Source organism: Amblyomma mixtum, chromosome 3 (assembly GCF_055824585.1).
Source record: "Amblyomma mixtum isolate Tamu chromosome 3, ASM5582458v1, whole genome shotgun sequence".
NCBI classification, from domain to species: domain Eukaryota; kingdom Metazoa; phylum Arthropoda; class Arachnida; order Ixodida; family Ixodidae; genus Amblyomma; species Amblyomma mixtum.
Genome location: NC_143014.1, coordinates 398,962,213 through 398,981,696, shown reverse-complemented (window position 1 = coordinate 398,981,696; position 19,484 = coordinate 398,962,213). Strand labels below are relative to the sequence as shown.

At 48.1% G+C, this 19,484-nt stretch overlaps 1 protein-coding gene across 1 annotated transcript; it reads right to left on the bottom strand.

Annotated features, from left to right (window-relative positions):
- Nucleotides 1-5,227: 5,227 nt before the first annotated feature.
- LOC149357323 (uncharacterized) lies at nt 5,228-7,264 on the bottom strand. Its single transcript, XM_089577907.1, has 3 exons — nt 6,992-7,264; nt 6,157-6,283; nt 5,228-5,685 (listed from the first exon to the last, which is right to left on the bottom strand). Exons 1-3 carry the CDS (start codon nt 7,261-7,263, stop codon nt 5,287-5,289), a joined length of 798 nt encoding a protein of 265 aa, XP_089434033.1. The 5' UTR covers nt 7,264; the 3' UTR covers nt 5,228-5,286.
- Between the last annotated feature and the right edge of the window lie 12,220 nt (nt 7,265-19,484).

Below are 19,484 nucleotides of genomic sequence, written 5' to 3'. Positions count from 1 at the left end.
CCGCTACCAACACCTGAAGAAGTATTCAGTGTACTACGTGGCGCAAGAGTCTTCAGCACATTGGACCTCACCCAGGCGTATCAGCAGCTCAAGGTGAGCGAATCAACTGCTGAATTATTGGCCATTAACACTCTGAAAGGCTTATACAAAGTCAAGCGACTGCCTTTTGGCGTAGCTGCAGCCCCGGCCATATTTCAAAAATTCATGGAGACAGTGCTTCAGAGCATTCCTGGAGTTTGTGTCTACCTTGACGATGTCATCATCAGTGGCACTTCTTCTGAAGAGCATGCAGCGCGCCTAGAGCTCGTTCTCGGAAGGCTAGCAAACGCTAATTTGTGCATAAGCAAATCGAAGTGCTGTTTTGCGGTGCCAGAGGTGCAATTTCTGGGAAACCGAATTGATGCGGAAGGCATTCACCCTACCGAGGACAAAGTGCGAGCGATCACAGAAGCACGAGCACCAACGAACAAGCAGGAGCTACAGGCTTTTCTCGGACTCTTGACGTTCTACGACCGGTTCTTGGAACAAAGAGCTACCGTGGCCAACGACTTATACCAACTCCTTCGGAAAGATGTGACATGGACATGGTCGCCACGCCATCAGCAGTCATTCGACGCCCTGAAAGACCTGATTCGAAGATGTACAGTCCTCCGCCACTACGACGAAAGGAAGCCTCTGCTTTTGGCTTGCGACGCATCTCCGTACGGAGTCGGCGCGGTTCTGTCGCAAACTGACGACCAAGGAAGGGAGGCCCCCATCGCCTTCGCCTCACGTACGTTGTCGCAAGCAGAACGCAACTACGCGCAACTTGACAAAGAAGGGCTAGCCATCGTCTACGCGGCGACACACTTTCACCAGTACATCGCTGGTAGAAAGGTGACATTTATAACCGATCACCGACCGCTATTAGGCATTCTGGGACCACAAAAGCCTATGCCACCAACTTTGTCTCCGCGAATGACACGTTGGTGCATCAAACTCTCCGCGTACGACTACGATCTGGTCTACCGCAATGGGAATAAACATCAAAACGCCGATGCGCTGAGCCGCTAGACGCAACTGTTGACGAACCATTTCCACCAGGAGACGTTCTGATGTTCGAAGCACTGCCAGAACCTCCGCTTACAGCAGGCACAGTTGCAGCATCTACGCAGAAGTGCGCAGCTCTCCGGCTAGTTTACACAGCTGTTCAACAAGGCAACGTGCACAAACTCAAAGGGGACAACTTCGACGCTTACCGCAGGCGAGCTACTGATCAGTTGAGCACCCATCGCGGCTGTATCATATTTGGGTCCCGAGTTGTGATTCCGAGAGAACTACGCCCACAAGCTATGTCTCTCATCCACGCTGGACATCGGGGCATCGTTGCAATGAAAAAGTGCGCCAGAAGCTACATGTGGTGGCCTGGCATTGACAACGACATCGAAACAGTGGTGCGAGAATGCAAGCCTTGCCAGAGCAGCCGGAGCGCCCCGCCGAAAGCTCCTGTCCCAGAATGGGAAAAGCCAGACACACCCTGGCACACCTTGCACATTGATTTTGCAGGACCAATTGAGGGCTGCACTTTCCTTGTGGTCGTAGACGCCTACACAAAGTGGCTTGAGATAAGGCAAATGGGACAGACGACTTCAGCAGCAGTCATTGACAACCTCCAATCACTATTTGCTACGTTCGGCCTGCCACACAAGGTGGTATCGGACAACGGAACACCGTTTGTGTCTGCGGAGATCCTCAAGTTTTATCGCGACAACGGGATCTCATCAGTTACATCGGCCCCCTACCACCCAGCGACAAACGGACAAGCTGAGCGCTACGTGGCCGAGCTAAAACGCGCCCTTGAAAGAGATCAGACAGGCTCACTGCAGCGCCGCCTTGCGCGCTTTCTCTTCAAGCAGCACACGACGGTTCAGAGCACAACAGGCCAGACCCCAGCGAAAATTATGTTCGAGCGCGAAATGCGAACCCAGCTCACAGCCATCCTCCCCGAGCCAAAGGCAGAGACATTCCGGAAAGAAAAACCAATTCCGCGCTGCGGTACGCTTAATGAGGGGCAGCGCGTCCTCGCCCGCCAGTTTCTCAAAAAGCCACGCTGGGAGGAAGCTACAATTGTCAGACGCATAGGCCTGCGCTCTTGGCTCGTCAACATACATGGCACAGTAGCACGCCGACATCTCAACCAGCTGCGCAGATTTACGACGCCGTCTGAGAGCTGTCCGCCAGCGGAGAGAACACGTGCACCATCGACCCACATAGCCTGGCACCTCTCCCCGGAAGAAGAGACTTCGCCCAGGACAGACCTGGAAGGCACAGCGAACAACAGCCAGCCTACACGTGTTTCTCCCCCGAGCGCACAAAGCCAGCGCGCCTCCACGCGTTAGCGCCGACCCCCTGCACGCTACCAGACAACTTTCTAAGGGGGAAGGAAGTGTTGTGTCCCCTTATTGCTTTTGTGTGTGTGTTACCCCTGCAGTGTCCCGTCCTAACGGCCACTTGCCCCCTCTTCGCGCGCTGTCGCCAGATGCCCCCCCACGGTGCGCCCCCGCATCCTCCTCCTGTTTTGGGAAGCCACTCCCTCCCGTGGACGCTTCTCCGCTCCCTCCTTTCTTCGAGCGGCCAGTTCGGCTCCTGCCTCGGTCGACGCTGGTCGCACCCTCATCAGCTTTAAATAAACGAAGTCTTATACCCTTGTCACACGGGCAGCCTTAACCTCAGTTCCATCTAACTGCAGTTACCCGACATAACAGCAGTTGCCTTAAACCGAACTGAGGCGCTGCTACACGCTCTCTGACACAGCGGCAAAAACTATCACATGGTCGTGACGTAAAAGCCTTTTTTCAACAATTTTAACAACTTATCAATAATAAAAATACCATTTGAGGCTGGCAAATTAATAATATTTTCTTAATAACTACATTCATTTTATTTGTAGCACAATAAGTTTGTTTTTTAGCTTTAGCGAAGTCAGTCTTTCAACAGTGGTCGTTGTTGGCTACGTAGCCATGTTTGCAGCCGCAATTAGCCGGAGTTTGTTGATTTTGTTCGCAGGCGGGTGGTACGAGTGTAGCGGTCTAGTTTGAAACTACAGTTAACTAGAAATATTCGCTATCGTTGAGACTACAACTCTTGTGTGTTCCGTTTCGAGGACTGAGGAGCGCACTGGTCAGCAGTAAGCAGGTTGGTGAGACTGCGCTACCGCACCTTCCAGCGGACAGTTGCTTTTCAACATGGCGCAGCGTGGTTGTGTTGCGGAAAACCGACATGACGACGACGATGAATTCTGGGCAATGCTCGCCGTCCACCAAGCAGCTCTTCATCAGCGTCGTATTCAGCAGCTGCGTATTCTTGCAGACATCGATGCTGCAGAAGAGGAGCGACAGCGCGCGGAGAGAGAATGTCGCCGGATCGTGGCAATAACTGCGCGGCTCTGTTCGTGCGAGCGGCGATTATGGGCCTATCCGCGAGGGCAGTCGTGGTACGAGACAACGGTGCCACACCTGCCGGACAGTGAGTTTAGGGCGCACTTCAGAGTGACCCGCAGCACCTTCAGGTATATCCTGAGTGTGTGTGAATGTATGCAGCGGCAAGATACGGTCATGCGGAGGGCAGTTCCCCTCGATAAGCGTGTGGCCGTAGGCTTGTATCGACTCGCGTCGTCAGCAGAAGAAAGGACGATCGCCAACGCTTTTGGCCTAGGCCGCTCGACAGTGAACACTATATTCTGGGAATTTTGTGCTGTCGTTGTGCGTGAACTGGGCCAAAGTTCATCAGACTCCCCAGGCAAAATGAGTTGGCGGAGCACCTTCGCCAGTTTACTGCCGTGACTGGATTCCCGCAAGGCGTGGGAGCCCTAGACGGCTGTCACATTGAGGTGTGTCCGCCAGAAGAGCATGCCGCGGACTACATAAACTATAAAGGGTGGTACAGTACTATCCTTCTGGCTATCGCCGACCACCGCTACAGGTTTCTGTACACAAACGTCGGGTCTCCTGGACGAAATCACGACTCTGGCGTATTTCAGAGCTCAAGTCTGCCAAGTATACTGGCCGGTCCACTGTTCCAAGCTGAAGCAAAAGTTGTGGCAGGAGTGACAGTGGAACCCGTTCTGCTTGCTGATCAAACATTTGCGCTGCAGAGTCACGTCATCAAGCCATTTCCAAATGCAGGACCTCCAGGCTCACCAACTGCAGTGTTCAATTATCATCTGTGCAGGGCTAGACGCATTGTTGAAAATGCCTTTGGGCGACTAAAGGCACGTTTTCGCATTTTGCTGAAAGGACTCGAGTGCGACATAGCCAATGTGAACTGTGTAATCCGTGCGTGCTGTGTGGTGCACAATATCTGTGAGGAGATGTCAGACAGTTGCGATGCAAGTTGGTTTGATGAGGCCCGAGCTCGAGACCAGGGGCGGCCTCAGCCGTCCTGCGCAAGCAACAGGGCTGAGCCATCAGGTGTTGCGGTGCGAAATGCCCTGGCAAGTTACCTTGCCTCAAGCTGAACCTTGCTTGAATCTCATAACTGTTTTTCTTATCGCATGTAAAAAATGTGCTGGCGGTACCTTATATTGTTGGTACAGAAAGTAAGCAATGGCACTGTTTCCTGTCCTTGTGAAATGTTTTGCAGCTTGTGTATTGTCTTGCAAAGTTGTGATTTATTAAGTGTACATAATAACAGAAGAACACAAATTATCCTATCAGGTGCAGAGTAGCAGGCATATATTGCAGTCATTTACTTGCCTTTTGGGAAGAATGAAGGTCTGAACTCTGGCGGTGCCTATGATGTAAACATGTGTATTTCAGCACTAGCATGGCTTTATTTTGTATGACAGGTAGTGACTGCAGACACTGTAGCGTGCAGGAAATATCAGGGTCACTTCGGTTGTATGTTTTCACAGCCCAGCATGAGACATTCACTGCGCATTATTGGTACAGCTAGCTAAATGGCAGTTCACTTAGGTTCGAAAGGTGAGAAGTGTCTCGTGCCTTCCTGTTTAGACGCGTGCTTTGCAATAACTTGCAACTGAACTAAATGTAACTTGTGGTAGGGCTAGTTGGTGGGAGGGCACTACGTAATGCTCATGTTGTCTTCATTATGTTACATTTTGTGCTGTAGCTGACTGCTACATTTCCTGTACACAGAGGGAAACACATAATAAAACATAAGACGCTTTAGGCAAAATAACTTCTCAATGCCCTGCAGTGACATAGAAAGAGGTTCAGAGATCGTCACTTTGGAGGCCGCAGCTGCTAGTGTTTCATTTACCACAAAAGGTTGCCACGAATACAGAATTTATTTTTCTTTCTCTTTGGATGCAAAATATGTCTGCATAATTTGCAGGCAACTTTTCTGTATGTCATTCGACTCCCTCTGCAGCTGCACCAGCTCCTTCCTTAATTCAAGGCTGTCACTGGCAGCCTTGGCCGCACGCTCTTCAGCTTTCTGATGCATTTCCATCAGGTCGCTGAATGCTGACTTGTAGGGCCGCTTCCTGCTGGCTCCCTTGTTGCTGTTGCTTGCGCTTGGGCTGCTGGGTTGGCCACTTGGGTTGGCCACTGCTGCTGCAGTTTCATCCGCAGTGGATGCTGTGTTCTCCACTCGTGGACTACCGCTTGCGGCTGGGAAGTCCACCTCTGCTGAATACGTGGCCACAATTTCGCTCTCGTCAGGAGCAAAATCAACTACTGGCAGCTGTGAATGACAAGAAAAAAGGCATGTAATATCAAACGAGATCACTTAAGAGAATTGGATGGAAAGTGCAACATCAACATATCAAACAAAAACCCTTGGCATCAATGTTTGTCAAATAAATGTGGTACGCAAGCAGCTTCTTTGTTTGGACCTTCACATTTCACTGCACCTTGTACAAAATATGAATATTTTTAAATCAAACAAGTGGCAGTCATGCTAAGTATAGGTGAATATAACCTACTTTTAGCCTATCTTGCAGGCCATGATGGATTGCATACAACAAATCACAAAACAAGGAGAAGGCGTTTTTGAAGGCACAGTAGTGGTTAAATAATTTTCAGCATAGTGCTTTTGCGACATTACAATAGACCTGATAAGTATACATGCATGCTTATCATGCACAAAAAGCCAGCTTACAGCAACAACTGCGCCATAAACAGTTCTATTGTAGTGGTTGGAACAGTTGGTTACCTCCACACTTTCCTCAACAAGGCCTCTGTCATTGATTGGCAGTGATCCGAGGAAAGAATGAAGCTGCCAGTAGAATGGCCATTCAATTCCTTTGGCGCCTGTTGTGGTGCCACAACGCCTCAGTTTCCTGCAAAGAAAGGTTTGTCGAATGCATGCATGAAAATATGAGTATGTGCTGTGTTGCTACCTTTATGGATAAAAAAAAACGGGCTACCAGTTGCACTCAGTGCAGCACCCGCCTGCCATTTAAGCCAGGAACAGAACGGGCTCAAGAAATGAAAGAATAGCGCAGCAATGCAGGAACAGTTCACACATTCAATGTGCAAATTTTAACAAATTAGGCACTCTGAAATAGATAGAATCATTATCTATTTGTTACAGATTTTATGCGTTAAGGAGCAGGTAAAATTTTAAAAGGAAGAAAATGCCACAATTTTGAAATGAACTCTGCGGTACATGCAATACACACAATGTTTGCCTGGTGCACTGGTGTAGTAACATGTACAAGAGGCGCCCGCGCGGCTTTTAACTTTAGTGAGCTAAATGAAGGCTCCCGATAAAGCACTGACACAGACGCAGAGTAAATGCCGGCGCATGATCGCGCAAGGACAAGAACTATGTCGCCTTATGAAAACACATCTCGGGAATGTTGCGTATCTTTCGTCGTTTACAACACGTCGGCGCGGTGTCGCGACTGCGGACAAGGCCTAACTACGCCAGTGCTAACCAATGCTAACAGCGCGGCGTCCCTCTCTTGAGCGTCAACGCTGCAACATCACACAAACTTCCGACAGAATTCATCGTTTCATTATTAGGAAAAGAGAATTCCACTCACCGGTAGTGTTTGTTCAGGTTTTCAAGTTTTTGCCGAACTTGCTTCGCAGTGTACGGGCCTTCTCCCGCCGGCAGGCCCGCGTTCAGCGCGTCCACCATGACGCGATATATGCGCGCGTTGCGCGTGTTTGAGCGCAGTGCCGTCAGATTATCCTCCCAGATGCGTATCAGCGCCTCTGTCGTCGCCACAGACCATATAATACGCTTTGGGGTAGATGTTTCGCTGGGAGCCGAGCTGCAGGCGTCGGTAGCATCGGACATGGTGGCGGCCATACTGCCAGTTACTAGGCTTGACTGAGGTGGCCAGCCTCAGTTTGCGGTAACCATGGTTGGCAGAATAACAGTGGTTATGTTTATCGTGTGAATGTGCGTAACTGCAGTTAGCCTTAACTGCCGTCAGCCTTAATCATGGTTAGGCTGCCCGTGTGACAAGGGTATTAAAGTACCGTGTGCGTCTTTCGCTGCATTGAACACAGCGACCGGACACGACAATATCATTCCTGCTTGAAATAAGAACACAACAACAGGATAACAAATGCAATCGCATCAGGCCAACCCCCCGTACTGTCTCTTCGCGTTCAAAAACTGCGCAGAAAAGAAACATCCTTTTCCTGCACGCTGACCGACGGTGATGCGGCGCACGCGTCTCCTTCTTTTTTTTCTTTTTTTTTAATCAAGTAAGCTTCTATCATCTCCCGGCATACCTTATCACTGTGCCTGAACAAGATACTTGTCCTATCTAGGTGAGGAAAGCAGTCTTTGCAACCCCTGCAATGCAAGGAGACGTTGGAGGACACAGCACCTTTCAGTGATCTACGGTGTTCCACTAGACGCTCATTGATACAACGACCGGTCTGGCCGACGTAATTCTCACCACATGAAAGCGGAACGCGATATACAACACCTGTGTCACAATCTGTGAGCCTATTTCTGTGGGCTATCGTACATTTACCCCTACCGCGCTGACAACATTTTACACTCCGATCATTTTAAGGAAAGGAAGTGCGTATAACTGGCTCCCTTGATCAGTGGGCGCCTTAATCGCGATTATACGTACGTGGGGTGATGAGAGAGAGAGAGAGGTTGGCTGCATGCGTTAGCGCTGACAATGGTGAGCGAACTCTCGCGATCAACCATTAACTGCCACCTGCCTGGGTGGCAGGGTGGGTGGGGACTTCAATGTAGATATAAAGACAAACAGGAATTCCTTACGACTTATACGGGAGATTGTCCCGTTCCTGTCGCTCGTAACGCCTCCCACGGCTGTGACAACCTCGCGTAATACTTGCGCAGACCTCGTGTTTGAAAACCCGGCATTGGTGCAGCAAGTCGAGTTTTTCGTGCCGTCTATTTCTCCGACCACAAAGCTTCCTTCATGACAATCAAGAACTGTTAGTGGAGTGTTTCTTGAAGAAGGAATATGCGTGAAAAATAACTTGTCTCTAATGGTACATACATGTCTTGCTCGAATTCTTTGCCTCAATCTGTCGAACAGCCGAAACAGCTGATGAGCTGCGCACAAATTTCGCATTAGGAAGTAACGTAATGGTCGGCAATTTTTTTGTAAAATCACGGAGTCCCATTCTGTGAAAGTCTATTGTAAGTAAACAGGAAGCAAGTGTAAAAACCTTTCCACGGAGACTCCGGAAACATTTTGATAGGCAAGCACGCCGTGTCACATTCACTGACACACATTAGCAGTTCATCATGAGGAATCGAATAGAACATTTATTTCACGTCAATGGAAAAGGATAAAATTTCTTCGGCAATTTTTGTGAGGAAGTCAGTTACTTGTGCGGAATTTTTTTACTTGGAAAGGATTGTCTACAAAAAATAGGACAAGTTGTCTTTGAATACATTCATCGAGGCACTTCTTCCAAGTAACCCGTTCAGACACAATTACGCGCGTGAAGAATTACGCAAACAACGAAAATGACAAGAAGGCTATGTGCACCACGAAGTACTAACAGCGCTTCATCGCTTGTGATCAGGCTGTTGTTTATTCAATTCCGCTGCCCTGCGGTGGGTGATATGTAAGGCAGACTGGACGTTGCCTTAATGAAAGATTGAAAGAGTGCCGTAACAAAGTTCTTTGTGGGTGCAACTCAGCCCACTCAAGTTTCTTTTCGAAGCCATTCACTGTGTTCCTGACTGCTGGACTGCCGTCACTTCCACGTGACATCTGGTGGAGGTACTACGTATCTGACCTGCTACGCCCTCGAAGATGTCGCATTTCGCATAGTCATCGTCCCAACAGCCGAGGGATCCGCCAAGGTGCACGAAGGCGCTGAATAGTGTTTTTTTTTATGGAGGCTTAACGTCCCAAAGTGACTCAGGCTATGAGGAACGCCGCAGTGGAGGGCTCCGGAAATTTCGACCACCTGGGGTTCTTTAACGTGCATTCACATCTCACAGTACACGGCCTCTAGAATTTTGCCTCCATCGAAATTTGAGCGCCGCGGCCGGGGTCGAACCCGCGTCTTTCGGGTCAGCAGCCGAGCGCCATAACCGCTGAGCCAGCGCGGCGGCCGAATAGTGGTTAGACGTGTTCGACCGAGTGGCCCTGCTCAACTCCTGGAACTACGACGAAGCTAAACAACTTCTTCTTACTGAAAACCTTAGCACGTACGTGGTATGAAGACCACGTGTCTTCTCTGACGACGTGGGAAGCATTCAAGGAACTATTGATTAAAGGCGTTCACGAACGCCGTGCGGAAAGAGCCGAAATTCTTCTCGAGTCCAAGATCCAGCTCCCGAACGAACCCGTCCTCGGTTACGTCAAATGAATGAAGCGCCTCTTTAGCTGCGCCGACCTCGACATGACCGAGGAAAATAAAGTTAAATTTTGAATTCGTGGCATAAAGGGCCAACTCTTTCGCGGCCTCGTACGCCCGCCACACAAAACAGTCACGTATTTCATCCAATAAGCGTCCACGATCAAGGATACCCTCGATGTCCGGACTCGCCTGTGCAGTTCACCCGGACATGGCCATCACCACCAACGACAACTTGCGGGACCGTATTCGCGAAATCGCAGGCGAGGAACTGCGTCGGCTGCTGCCATCTTCTCCGCGGCCTCAAGCTGCGACTTTCATGGATGTTGTACGGGAAGAAGTGCAGCAGGCGCTTGACTCGACGACCATAGAATCTCAGGTCATGACACACAGCTGCGGTGCGCAGCCAAAGACGTCTCGCAGCCCACGCCAGGAGTGATATCATCGTCATAAGCCTAAATGTGTCCACTGCAGGAGAAACGCTTCTCCCAAATCCCTCCAATTCACCCTGTTCTGTGCTAGCTGCGATCACCTTATCCCCGCAAACTAATAATCTCATTCGCCCACCTGATTCTTGACGCCCCCTCTAAGCTTGCCCTCTCTTCGAAACCGCTCCGTTACCTTAAGGATTATCTTGGCTTCACAATACATGCTTTGCCCACGCCCATTCCTTTTTGATTTCGACATGGCCGGATATCATTAACTCACGTTAATTCCCTGACCCACTCTGTTTTTTTCGTGTCTCTTAACGTTACACCTATCATTTTTCATTTCATTTAATTTCACTTCATTTATTAATACCCTCAAAGTCATTTGGTATTACAGAGGAGAGTGATTAAATGGAAACGCATTAAACAAAAGAAAGAAATGCAGCAAAAAATACAAGTTTTTAGGCTCTTAACCATACAATGATAGCTAGTGCATTTTTAAAACATTGATGGTCTTCAGTGGCGGCGATAGGTCCGGGAAGGCGGTTCCAATCCTGTGATGTGCGCGGAATAAAAGTGTGGGAACAGGAATCAGTGCGACAAGGAATAATTCCAACTTTGTGAGAGTGGACAATGTGGGCAGAACTATAGGACGGATTAGAGATTAGTTCATTGGCAGGTGGGTGTTATGGAAGTATATTTTGTGAAAAAGGCAGAGGCGAGGACTATAGCGGCTTGTTTCATGACAGAGATACTGGCAGTCCAATTGTAGTTACGAAGAATGAACCGAGTAAAATTATTCTGAACAAGTTCGAGTGGGTTAGCTTAGCACAGCTCGGGTCCCATACAGAGGAGGCGTACTCAAGCTTAGTGCGGACTAGTGCTTTGTAAAGGAGCAATTTTAGGGGTACGGGGGCAGAAGAAAAATCACTTCGCAGATATCTGAGCATTCGATTAACTTTCGGCATTATATTGTTAATATGAAGGAACCATGTTAGGTATTGTATCAGCCCCAGACAGGCTGATAAGGGACTGACAATCGACTACGAATCATCCGGGAGCGGCAATGCTGCCGCTGGGTTTATTGTGAGCGCTTATATAGGCCGTTCTCGGTTGACGCGCAACACGGTGCGCATCACGTGCCATATGCCGGCATGACCCAGCACGATACAGGTATGACGTAATATGAACGCCAATGTAGCCGTAATATGTTACTGACTCAAGGATAGTGTTAGTAACAGCTGGACGTGACTCACTACGAGGTACGCGCTGTGCCACCGCGACTGCATATGCCATATATGCTACGCCCCAAATATAAAAATATGGCGTAACCCAGGGTAGTTCCACACACGAGGTTAACCATATAGCCGCCCATGCAAAGGCAAGAGGAGGAGACAGGGCAGTTAATTGTGCCCCTGTCTGGGCTTATGTGCCATATTGTATTAGGATAACAACAACAATACAATAAGAAAGGTGAAAGATGAAGGGGAGTACAGGAAAAGGCGACTGCCGATTTCCCCCGGTCGGGCCAGGACGGAGGGGCCGGGCCTACGGCAAGCCGGAGCCAAACTGGTTTGTTGCCTCCGCCGAGGGGCCCTAATGGTCAAATGCTCGTCATCGACTCAACTGCCAAGATCTTTTCTCCGGAGACGGCTACATATAGGGCCTTGAATATTTGGGGGCCGGGTTTTAAAAAATTCCTATGTAAAATCTGCTACCCCATTCGGGCTGAAATAACGTTCACAAATTTGGTCTACGTTATCTGATAAGTGATTCAACATCGGTGCTTGCCTAGATTTTCCGGAATGGACGGAAAACTGCTCTTGGCGGCGTGCACAATTTTCGCAGAAGCGAGTCGAGAAGCTGCGTTGACATGGTGCGCCATCTGTCGAGTGGCGAGGCAACCGCCATCTCCGGCAAGGCCGTTGGCGCGCTTGCTTCGAAGGTGCAGATCGTATGCTCGTTGAAAATAATGCCACAAGGAAGAGTCACCGCTTGTCTTACTAAAAACCGTAGTGGAAATGCTACACCAGCAGCATTAGAAACAATAATAAATGTTAACTCGTCGCTTGCTCTTCCCCTATGATTCCAGTGCCGTCAATTTCTGGTCCAATTTGATTCATCATTTTCTGTGGTTCAACGCCCGCAAGCTGATCATGGGCTATGAAAGAGATCGTAGTGGAAACACCCGAGACTTTAACACGCACTTACATCGAACAGTACTCAGGCGTTGATGTCGAAGTGCTTGCTGTGATTTATACCTCAAAGTGTCCTCCGGCGGCGTCAATACATCTTTGCAATCTTTCTTGATATTCTTTGAAGACAGATGCCCTCATGCGCTCCGTGATTTCTGCACAAGCAGCCACAATTCGCTGCTTCAGCTCAGAACAACTGTGAAGTCGGCCTCGGCTGTACACGCGGCTTTTTAGATAGCCCCATAAAAAAAATCGCATGGAGTTAGGTCAGGTGAACGGGGCGGCCATGGCGTGTTGGACGAGCCTCGACCCATCCACATGTCAGGGAATGTTGCATCCAGCCAGTTGCGGACACTTCTGGCGTAATGAGCAGGAGCTCCGTCCTGCTGAAATATGCAGATCTCCTTTTGCATATGTATTTCTTCCAGCTCGGGCAGAATCTTCTACTGCAGCATTTCCAAATATGATTCGGCAGTGACGGTGTCCTCAAAATAAAAAGACCCAACGAGCCCCTCGCGCCACAATCGACACCAAACCATGATATGTGGGGTCTTGTCGTTCGTGGAAAAGAAACGAGGATTGTTTTTTGCCCAAAACCGTGTGTTCTGTTCGTTGATTTTTCCACCCAGGTGGAAAATGGCTTCATCAGTGAATAATAAAAAGTTCAGATGTCCCCGGTCTTGATCGAGTTATTCTTTGCTGTTCCGAGTGGCAGAATTAAAGGCGACGGTCTCTGTCGTCTTGTGAGAGGGCTTGCACAGTTTGCATTTTGTACGGGTAGAAGCCCTTGCGTTTCATCGCGCGACTTACTGTTGACAGGCTCACTCCGAACAACAGCGCAGCGCGCGTACAGGACATCTGCGGGTCCGAATAAAATGCACCCTCAAGGGCATCTGCAATGCTGCGATGTGTTCCCCCTTTATCACTTCTTTCTTTCTTCTTGAGACAGCCTCTTTCTTCGAACATTTTCTTCCATTTTAGCAGTGACCTTTCAGAGGGAGGACGACGGCGAAATTTTACCTTGAATTTCGTGCGCACGCAGCGAACTGGCCCGGATTCAACAAGCCACGACACAGCTGCCGCCTTTCCTATCGCTGAAAATGAACGCATATCTCTGCAGCACACAATGCGTTATAGGGCGAACACACAAAAGTTCGATCTTCCCTCGGGATGAGAACGGAACAAGAGTCGTCAGAACAGACCAACCGTCGAAAGCAGATGGCACCGGAATCATAGCGGAAGAGCAAGCGATGAGTTAACATTCATTATTGTTTCTAATGCTGCTGATCATTTCCGCTACGGTTTTTAGTAAGAGAAGCGGTGACTCTTCATTGTGGCATTATTTTCAACGAGCAGACGATCTGCACCTTCGAAGCAAGCGTGCCAACGGCCTTGCCGGAGATGGCGGTTGCCTCGCCACTCGACAGATGGCGCACCATGTCAACGCAGCTTCTCGACTCGCTTCTGCGAAAATTGTGCACGCCGCCAAGAGCAGTTTTCCGTCCATTCCGGAAAATCTAGGCAAGCACCGATGTTGAATCACTTATCAGATAACGTAGACCAAATTTGTGAACGTTATTTCAGCCCGAATGGGGTAGCAGATTTTACATAGGAATTTTTTAAAACCCGGCCCCCAAATATTCAAGACCCGGTATGTCACGCACGGCTAGGCGTGGGTGCTCGGGTTCGTGGTGCACTGCTCACAAGGTCCCACACAAAAAAAATGTTTCCATTGCTTGCTGCCATGCCCTTTTCCAGCTGAATACCATTAAATTCCAGCGGGAAACTTCCATTTGCAGCAGGCTATGGAACTGGACATCATGTCCGGTTGTAGTATTTCATGGTTTCAGCTGGGTTTATACAGGGTGTTTCACGTAAGACTTTCTGTAATTTTTAAAAATAAGCTATTTGAATTAGATGCGAGCTTTTTCTGGCATAGCATTGTCAGTGGTGTAGTACATCATAATGCAGCTAAGACGTGCTAACTAGCAGGCTTGTTAACCAATATTTAATAGTTAACTTTTAAACTATTACCGTTCGGCTCCTTAATTATTGAGAGGCATGCAGCCCACCGTAAGTAATGTCCATAGCCGTTTTTAGAATTTCGAGAACGCGATTATCCTCGGCGCTGTGGCCCAACAAATTTCGCCTACATCGCGCCAAAATGCATGCGGTTTGAGAAGCTTGCAGGCAAAGCAACCTCTCCAGTGAACCTAACTCGTCGAAATAGCCAAAATTTGTTGGGCCACAGCGCCGAGGATAATCGCGTTCTCGAAATTCTAAAAACGGATATGGACATTACTTACGGTGGGCTACATGCCTCTCAATAATTAAGGAGCCCAAGGGTAATAATTTAAAAGTTAACTATTAAATATTGGTTAACAAGCCTGCTAGTTAGCACGTCTTAGCTGCATTATGATGTACTACACCACTGACAATGCTATGCCAGAAAAAGCGCGCATCTAATTCAAAAAGCTTATTTTTAAAAATTGCAGAAAGTCTTAGGTGAAACACCCTGTATTTCCAGCTAGAAGTCCAAGTGGAAGCGCCTTAACTCAGTCACCATCACCTGCATATGTTGCAGATGCTCCTGTGTGGCCCAGAGGCCTTTGAGGTTTAATCGAGCTTTTCGCAAGCAAATTTGCTTATAAGCAGCTTCAAGACAAGCATGCACTCACATTTTCTTCTTTAGGTGAACAATCCAACTCGCCCAACCTGACACTACTACCCAGACATGGGGATACTTATCGCTTTAGAACACAGTGGCAAGGCAATTGCACAGACTCTCCTTACCCCAATGGACCAATCAAACCATCAGACTACGCCCACTGCAGGGCAAAAGCCTCTCCTATATCTCTCCAAGTGACCTAGTCCTTTGCCAGCTGCAGCCACTGTAACCCCGCAAACTTCTTAATCTCATCCGCCCACCAACTTTCTGCCGCCCCCTGCTATGTTTGCCTTCTTGGAATCCACTCCGTTAAGGATCTCGCCTTCGCATACATGCCATGCCCAAACTCATTTCTTCCTCTTGATTTCGACTAATGATGTCATTAATCAGTGTTTGTTCCCTCACCCAAACCAGCACAATGTAAAAACTGTAACAACTGTAAACAATGTAATTTTATTTTTTGTGATGAAGCTCAAGAAGTTTCATGAAATGTTTTGAACCTGGGTATTTTGGTGTTAGGTTTGAAAGAAACAGATTTAAACCTGTGACATGCCACTAAAGTTTCGAGAATAGTTTTTTTACTTGAACTGCTGTGTTTTTGAAGGAAACTCTATATTATATAGCACTCTATGCTACTGCCTCTAACATAACGAAGCCCTGAAAAATGATGCAGGTTAACATTAATTGCTGCATCATATAGTGCCAGGAACATAAAGTAAAGTTGAAATCAGTGCATATGTTTGCATATTGCATGCGCTTTCTGCTGTTTTGTATGCATGAAGGAGTTTCCTGTTCCTAAAAAAATTATTGTAACTTATGCAATTTGATAAAATTACTTTCTACAGCCTAAAGGCTTCTACTGCAATGAGTACACAGAGAGGGCCCTTTGATACAAAGAATTGTGCAGACGACACACAGACGGCAAATAGGCATGCACACAAACGCAGACTAACAACTTTATTATGCGAATTAATTAAGGAACAAAAGGCGTATATAGAGCGATCTCAGCATCTTAATTATCAAAACACTGGCACGTTGTGAACACATGCCGAAGGAAATAAAACAACCACGTTGTAATCGATAGCCAAACTATACGCCGGCCTATAAGAAAGCGTAGAAACCATAAACATATCGCACAGCCAAAGCACACAGTCAAGTACCATCCGAACTGGATGGTTTGGGTGGCACAGGTGGCAGAAGGAAACAGGGTAATGGCAGAAAAAATCGCAGGCATAAAAGCATGGGAGATCAATATACAGAACAGAAGACAGTTGCATATAGCTTAAAATTTCCTCAGGACATATTTTAGAGCGCAGCTCTAGATCTTTAGCGCCCGTTTCTGTGCTTCGCGGAGTCGGCGTTGTCCGTTGTAACGAGCAGTGGACACCTTAGTCTCGCTTTAAGCTGCGAGGCCAATGGAGCGGGAGCTTGGAAACCCAGTGAAAAAAAAGCCATTGGAACCAATTGGACATTCCAAATGGATCTAATTGGACATTCTCATTGGTTCCAATTGGATTTCTCATTTGGAACCAATTGGTTCCAGTTGTGTTTTTCAGTCGAAAAAAACCACTGGGTTCCAATTGGCCATTTGGATATTTCCATTGGATATTCCCAAATGTGTTTTCGACACCATTGGAGAATACCAATTGGAAAATACCATTTGGACCACTCCAATTGGCCAACACCAAATGGTCAGCTCCAATTGGGCAGGCACCAAGCTAGGGGTCCACACCAATTGAAAGGCCTCATTTGGTCTGATCCAGCAGACATTTCTCAGCCGACGTCATCAGCGCACGCGTTTTGGTTAAAAGCAACGAGTCAATTCATTTCACATTCAGTTGCAGTTTGATTCGAATGGTATAGAACCAAGTGGATTTTCTCCCTGCAGTTGAAGACGCTGTGCGTTTAATGCTAACATTTTTAAATTTTTACAGCCCCTTTAAAGGGGCTACGAAACACTGCCTGGGGGAATACCGGCTATACTTCAGGTGGGTTCTTTATGTCACACAGATGCTGACTTAAAAAGAATTACAGGAATCGATGCATAGGAACGGGAGTTATTCAGTGAAGAAATTCCAAAATACATGCAAACAAAACGCTGCCCTCAACTCGATTTTGGCGGGGTTTCCCACTCCTATTTCGCTCTCCCAATGACGGCACCTGGCGCAACCAATCAAAACAGCCAGAGCACGTCGGGGAAGTTTGTACTCCATGGTTGCCTGCTCTCTGTAACTCGTTCTTGCTGAGACATGGCAGCGTTGTTTCCATGCCAGAGCGCCCCTGGTGGTGTATTTTTATTTTACTTGCTTTGCAGGGCTTTTATCTAATAGCATCCTCGATCGCCCGCACCGGTGCGCACCGGTGCGCACCGGGGCGCCTTGGTTCGCACCTTCCATCCTCGATCAACTGCACCGGTGCGCACCCGCAGTCTTCGATCACCGGAAGCGCACCCTACCGGGTCAGTTTTTCGTTGCCCCGACTCGCACCCGGAAAATCGGCGGTTCGCAAGGGTGCAATCCCGGCAAGCATTGCGGGACGCGTGCTGCAGACAAGCCGCCTTTAGCCGTACACGGTGGCCCATACTATCCTGCTCGTGGTTGCGCACAGACTCACGCGATGGAGCAGAGAATACGGTTGGTTGCCGCCATTGATGAACTGCTGTCAAGTTCGTCTGATAGCGAAGATGACATGATAATCGACTTGATAGCCTAAACAAGGAGATGAACGACCGAAAATTCGTTTATCGGGTCGTCAGGCGCCTCGCCGATACCGGAGTGAGCGTCTGTTTACATTGCACTGCTTGGCATATATAGCTGCAGTGTGCATGGCCTTTGACATGTGAAATGTGTGATTTATTTGCAGTTCCGAAAGCGTGTGACCGGTGTCGTGGTTTACAATCAAATGCACGCGCCAGAAGAAAGGCACCCTATAGGCGGCGCTGCATGCACGAGCCACCGCGGGGTGCAGCTTGTCCTCGATGTTGACCCTCGCCGGTGCGCCACCGCCGCGGTGCGCAGGGAACCGCGCTGGTTTCGGGGCGCACCTGGTGCGAGGCGATCGAGGACGCTATAAGACAAACAAGTTGTTTTTGTTGATCTAATATATAACGCAGACAGGTGACAAAATGTGTCTCTATTTATTCACACAATTTGCAGTATATTTACTGTTTGTCCGATCATCAAGCTCGCGCCAGGTGATGTCATATCCGCTGCTAAAAACCTGCCACTGTGTGGCGACACCATCAGACCCATGAAGTTGTTTTTGGGAGGACATTAAAATATTAAAAAACGGAATATACGCGGTATTACCGACGCTAATAGCACCATTATAACTCACTGTATGCAATCAACAGGCAAAACAGTTAACTAAGATTGTGTTTCTGGGCCCCTTTAAGGAACGCTGCCACATTTCTCTGCAGAGCAACAGACAGTTTTGCCACACACGTCAGAGTTCGTAGTGATGCAATATGCTTTGGAAATTTCCCTGCTTATCTGGTAACTAGTCTTGCATGCTATTGACGTATTATGCAAGTCCGGCAGTCAAGGATGATCTTCATGTTCTTTGCATGTGTGGCAGTGCAGCACGAGGTGACAAGAAGGGTATTTTTTCTTGTCAAGGGAATTTTCGTGCCCTTTAAATCTGACGTCCCCGTACCTAGCCGTTCGACCATAGTCTATCTTCCCGCATGACAAAGGAACCCTACACACCACCCCTTCTTTGCAACTAATGAACTTGTCAGCATGCAACATACTGAAACCTTTGAACGCCCTTTCTGGAAGAGGCCGGTCCCAGCTTCTTATTCACTGCAGCACACACTTTCCAAACTTTATGATTGGCGGAGAACACCACCTGCACAGCGTGTCACGCTGCAATCTTTTTTAGATGATGAGAGACACCGAGCAGATACGGGATGGACACGACCTTCTTTCGTGTCTCTTCCTGGTGCCCCTGAGTAGAAGGCATAGCCTTTTTCTTCAGCTTTCCCAAGAGCTTTTCCGCCAACCGAACAAGGTTCTTCTCTTAAATCTGGCAGTGCAGGCATACTGAAGTGACTATAAGAACTGCAAAATAAGTCATATAAGCACAGTATTTTTCCCTCTGGGACTCAGCTAAAGTGCCTTAGAACTCAGATGTTTCAGGTGTTTTCTTTGGTATGCACTATCCTTTCGAAGGATAACGAAGAGAAAGAAATTAAGTGTTCCCATGATGCTTTGTGCCATCAGTCACCCACCCTACTCATGGCGCCGTACCCATGGCAGCAGTCACCCACCGACAGAACAATTAAACGCGAATATGTGTAAATGTCTCCCTACTCTCCTATGGAGATTTTCTACATAAACTACGAGACGAACTTGAGCTGCCTAGAAATTGGAAAAAAAAAATAAATTGTAAATTGTGTGACTTAAGATCCCTCAGCGGATATATAAAT

Coding starts and splice junctions, on each gene's coding strand:
- LOC149357323 (XM_089577907.1), bottom strand. CDS start 7,263: ATGGCCGCCACCATGTCCGATGCTACCGACGCCTGCAGCTCGGCTCCC. Junction 6,284..6,991: donor AACCTGAACAAACACTACCG/GTGAGTGGAATT, acceptor CTTTCTTTGCAG/GAAACTGAGGCGTTGTGGCA. Junction 5,686..6,156: donor TTGTTGAGGAAAGTGTGGAG/GTAACCAACTGT, acceptor TGTCATTCACAG/CTGCCAGTAGTTGATTTTGC.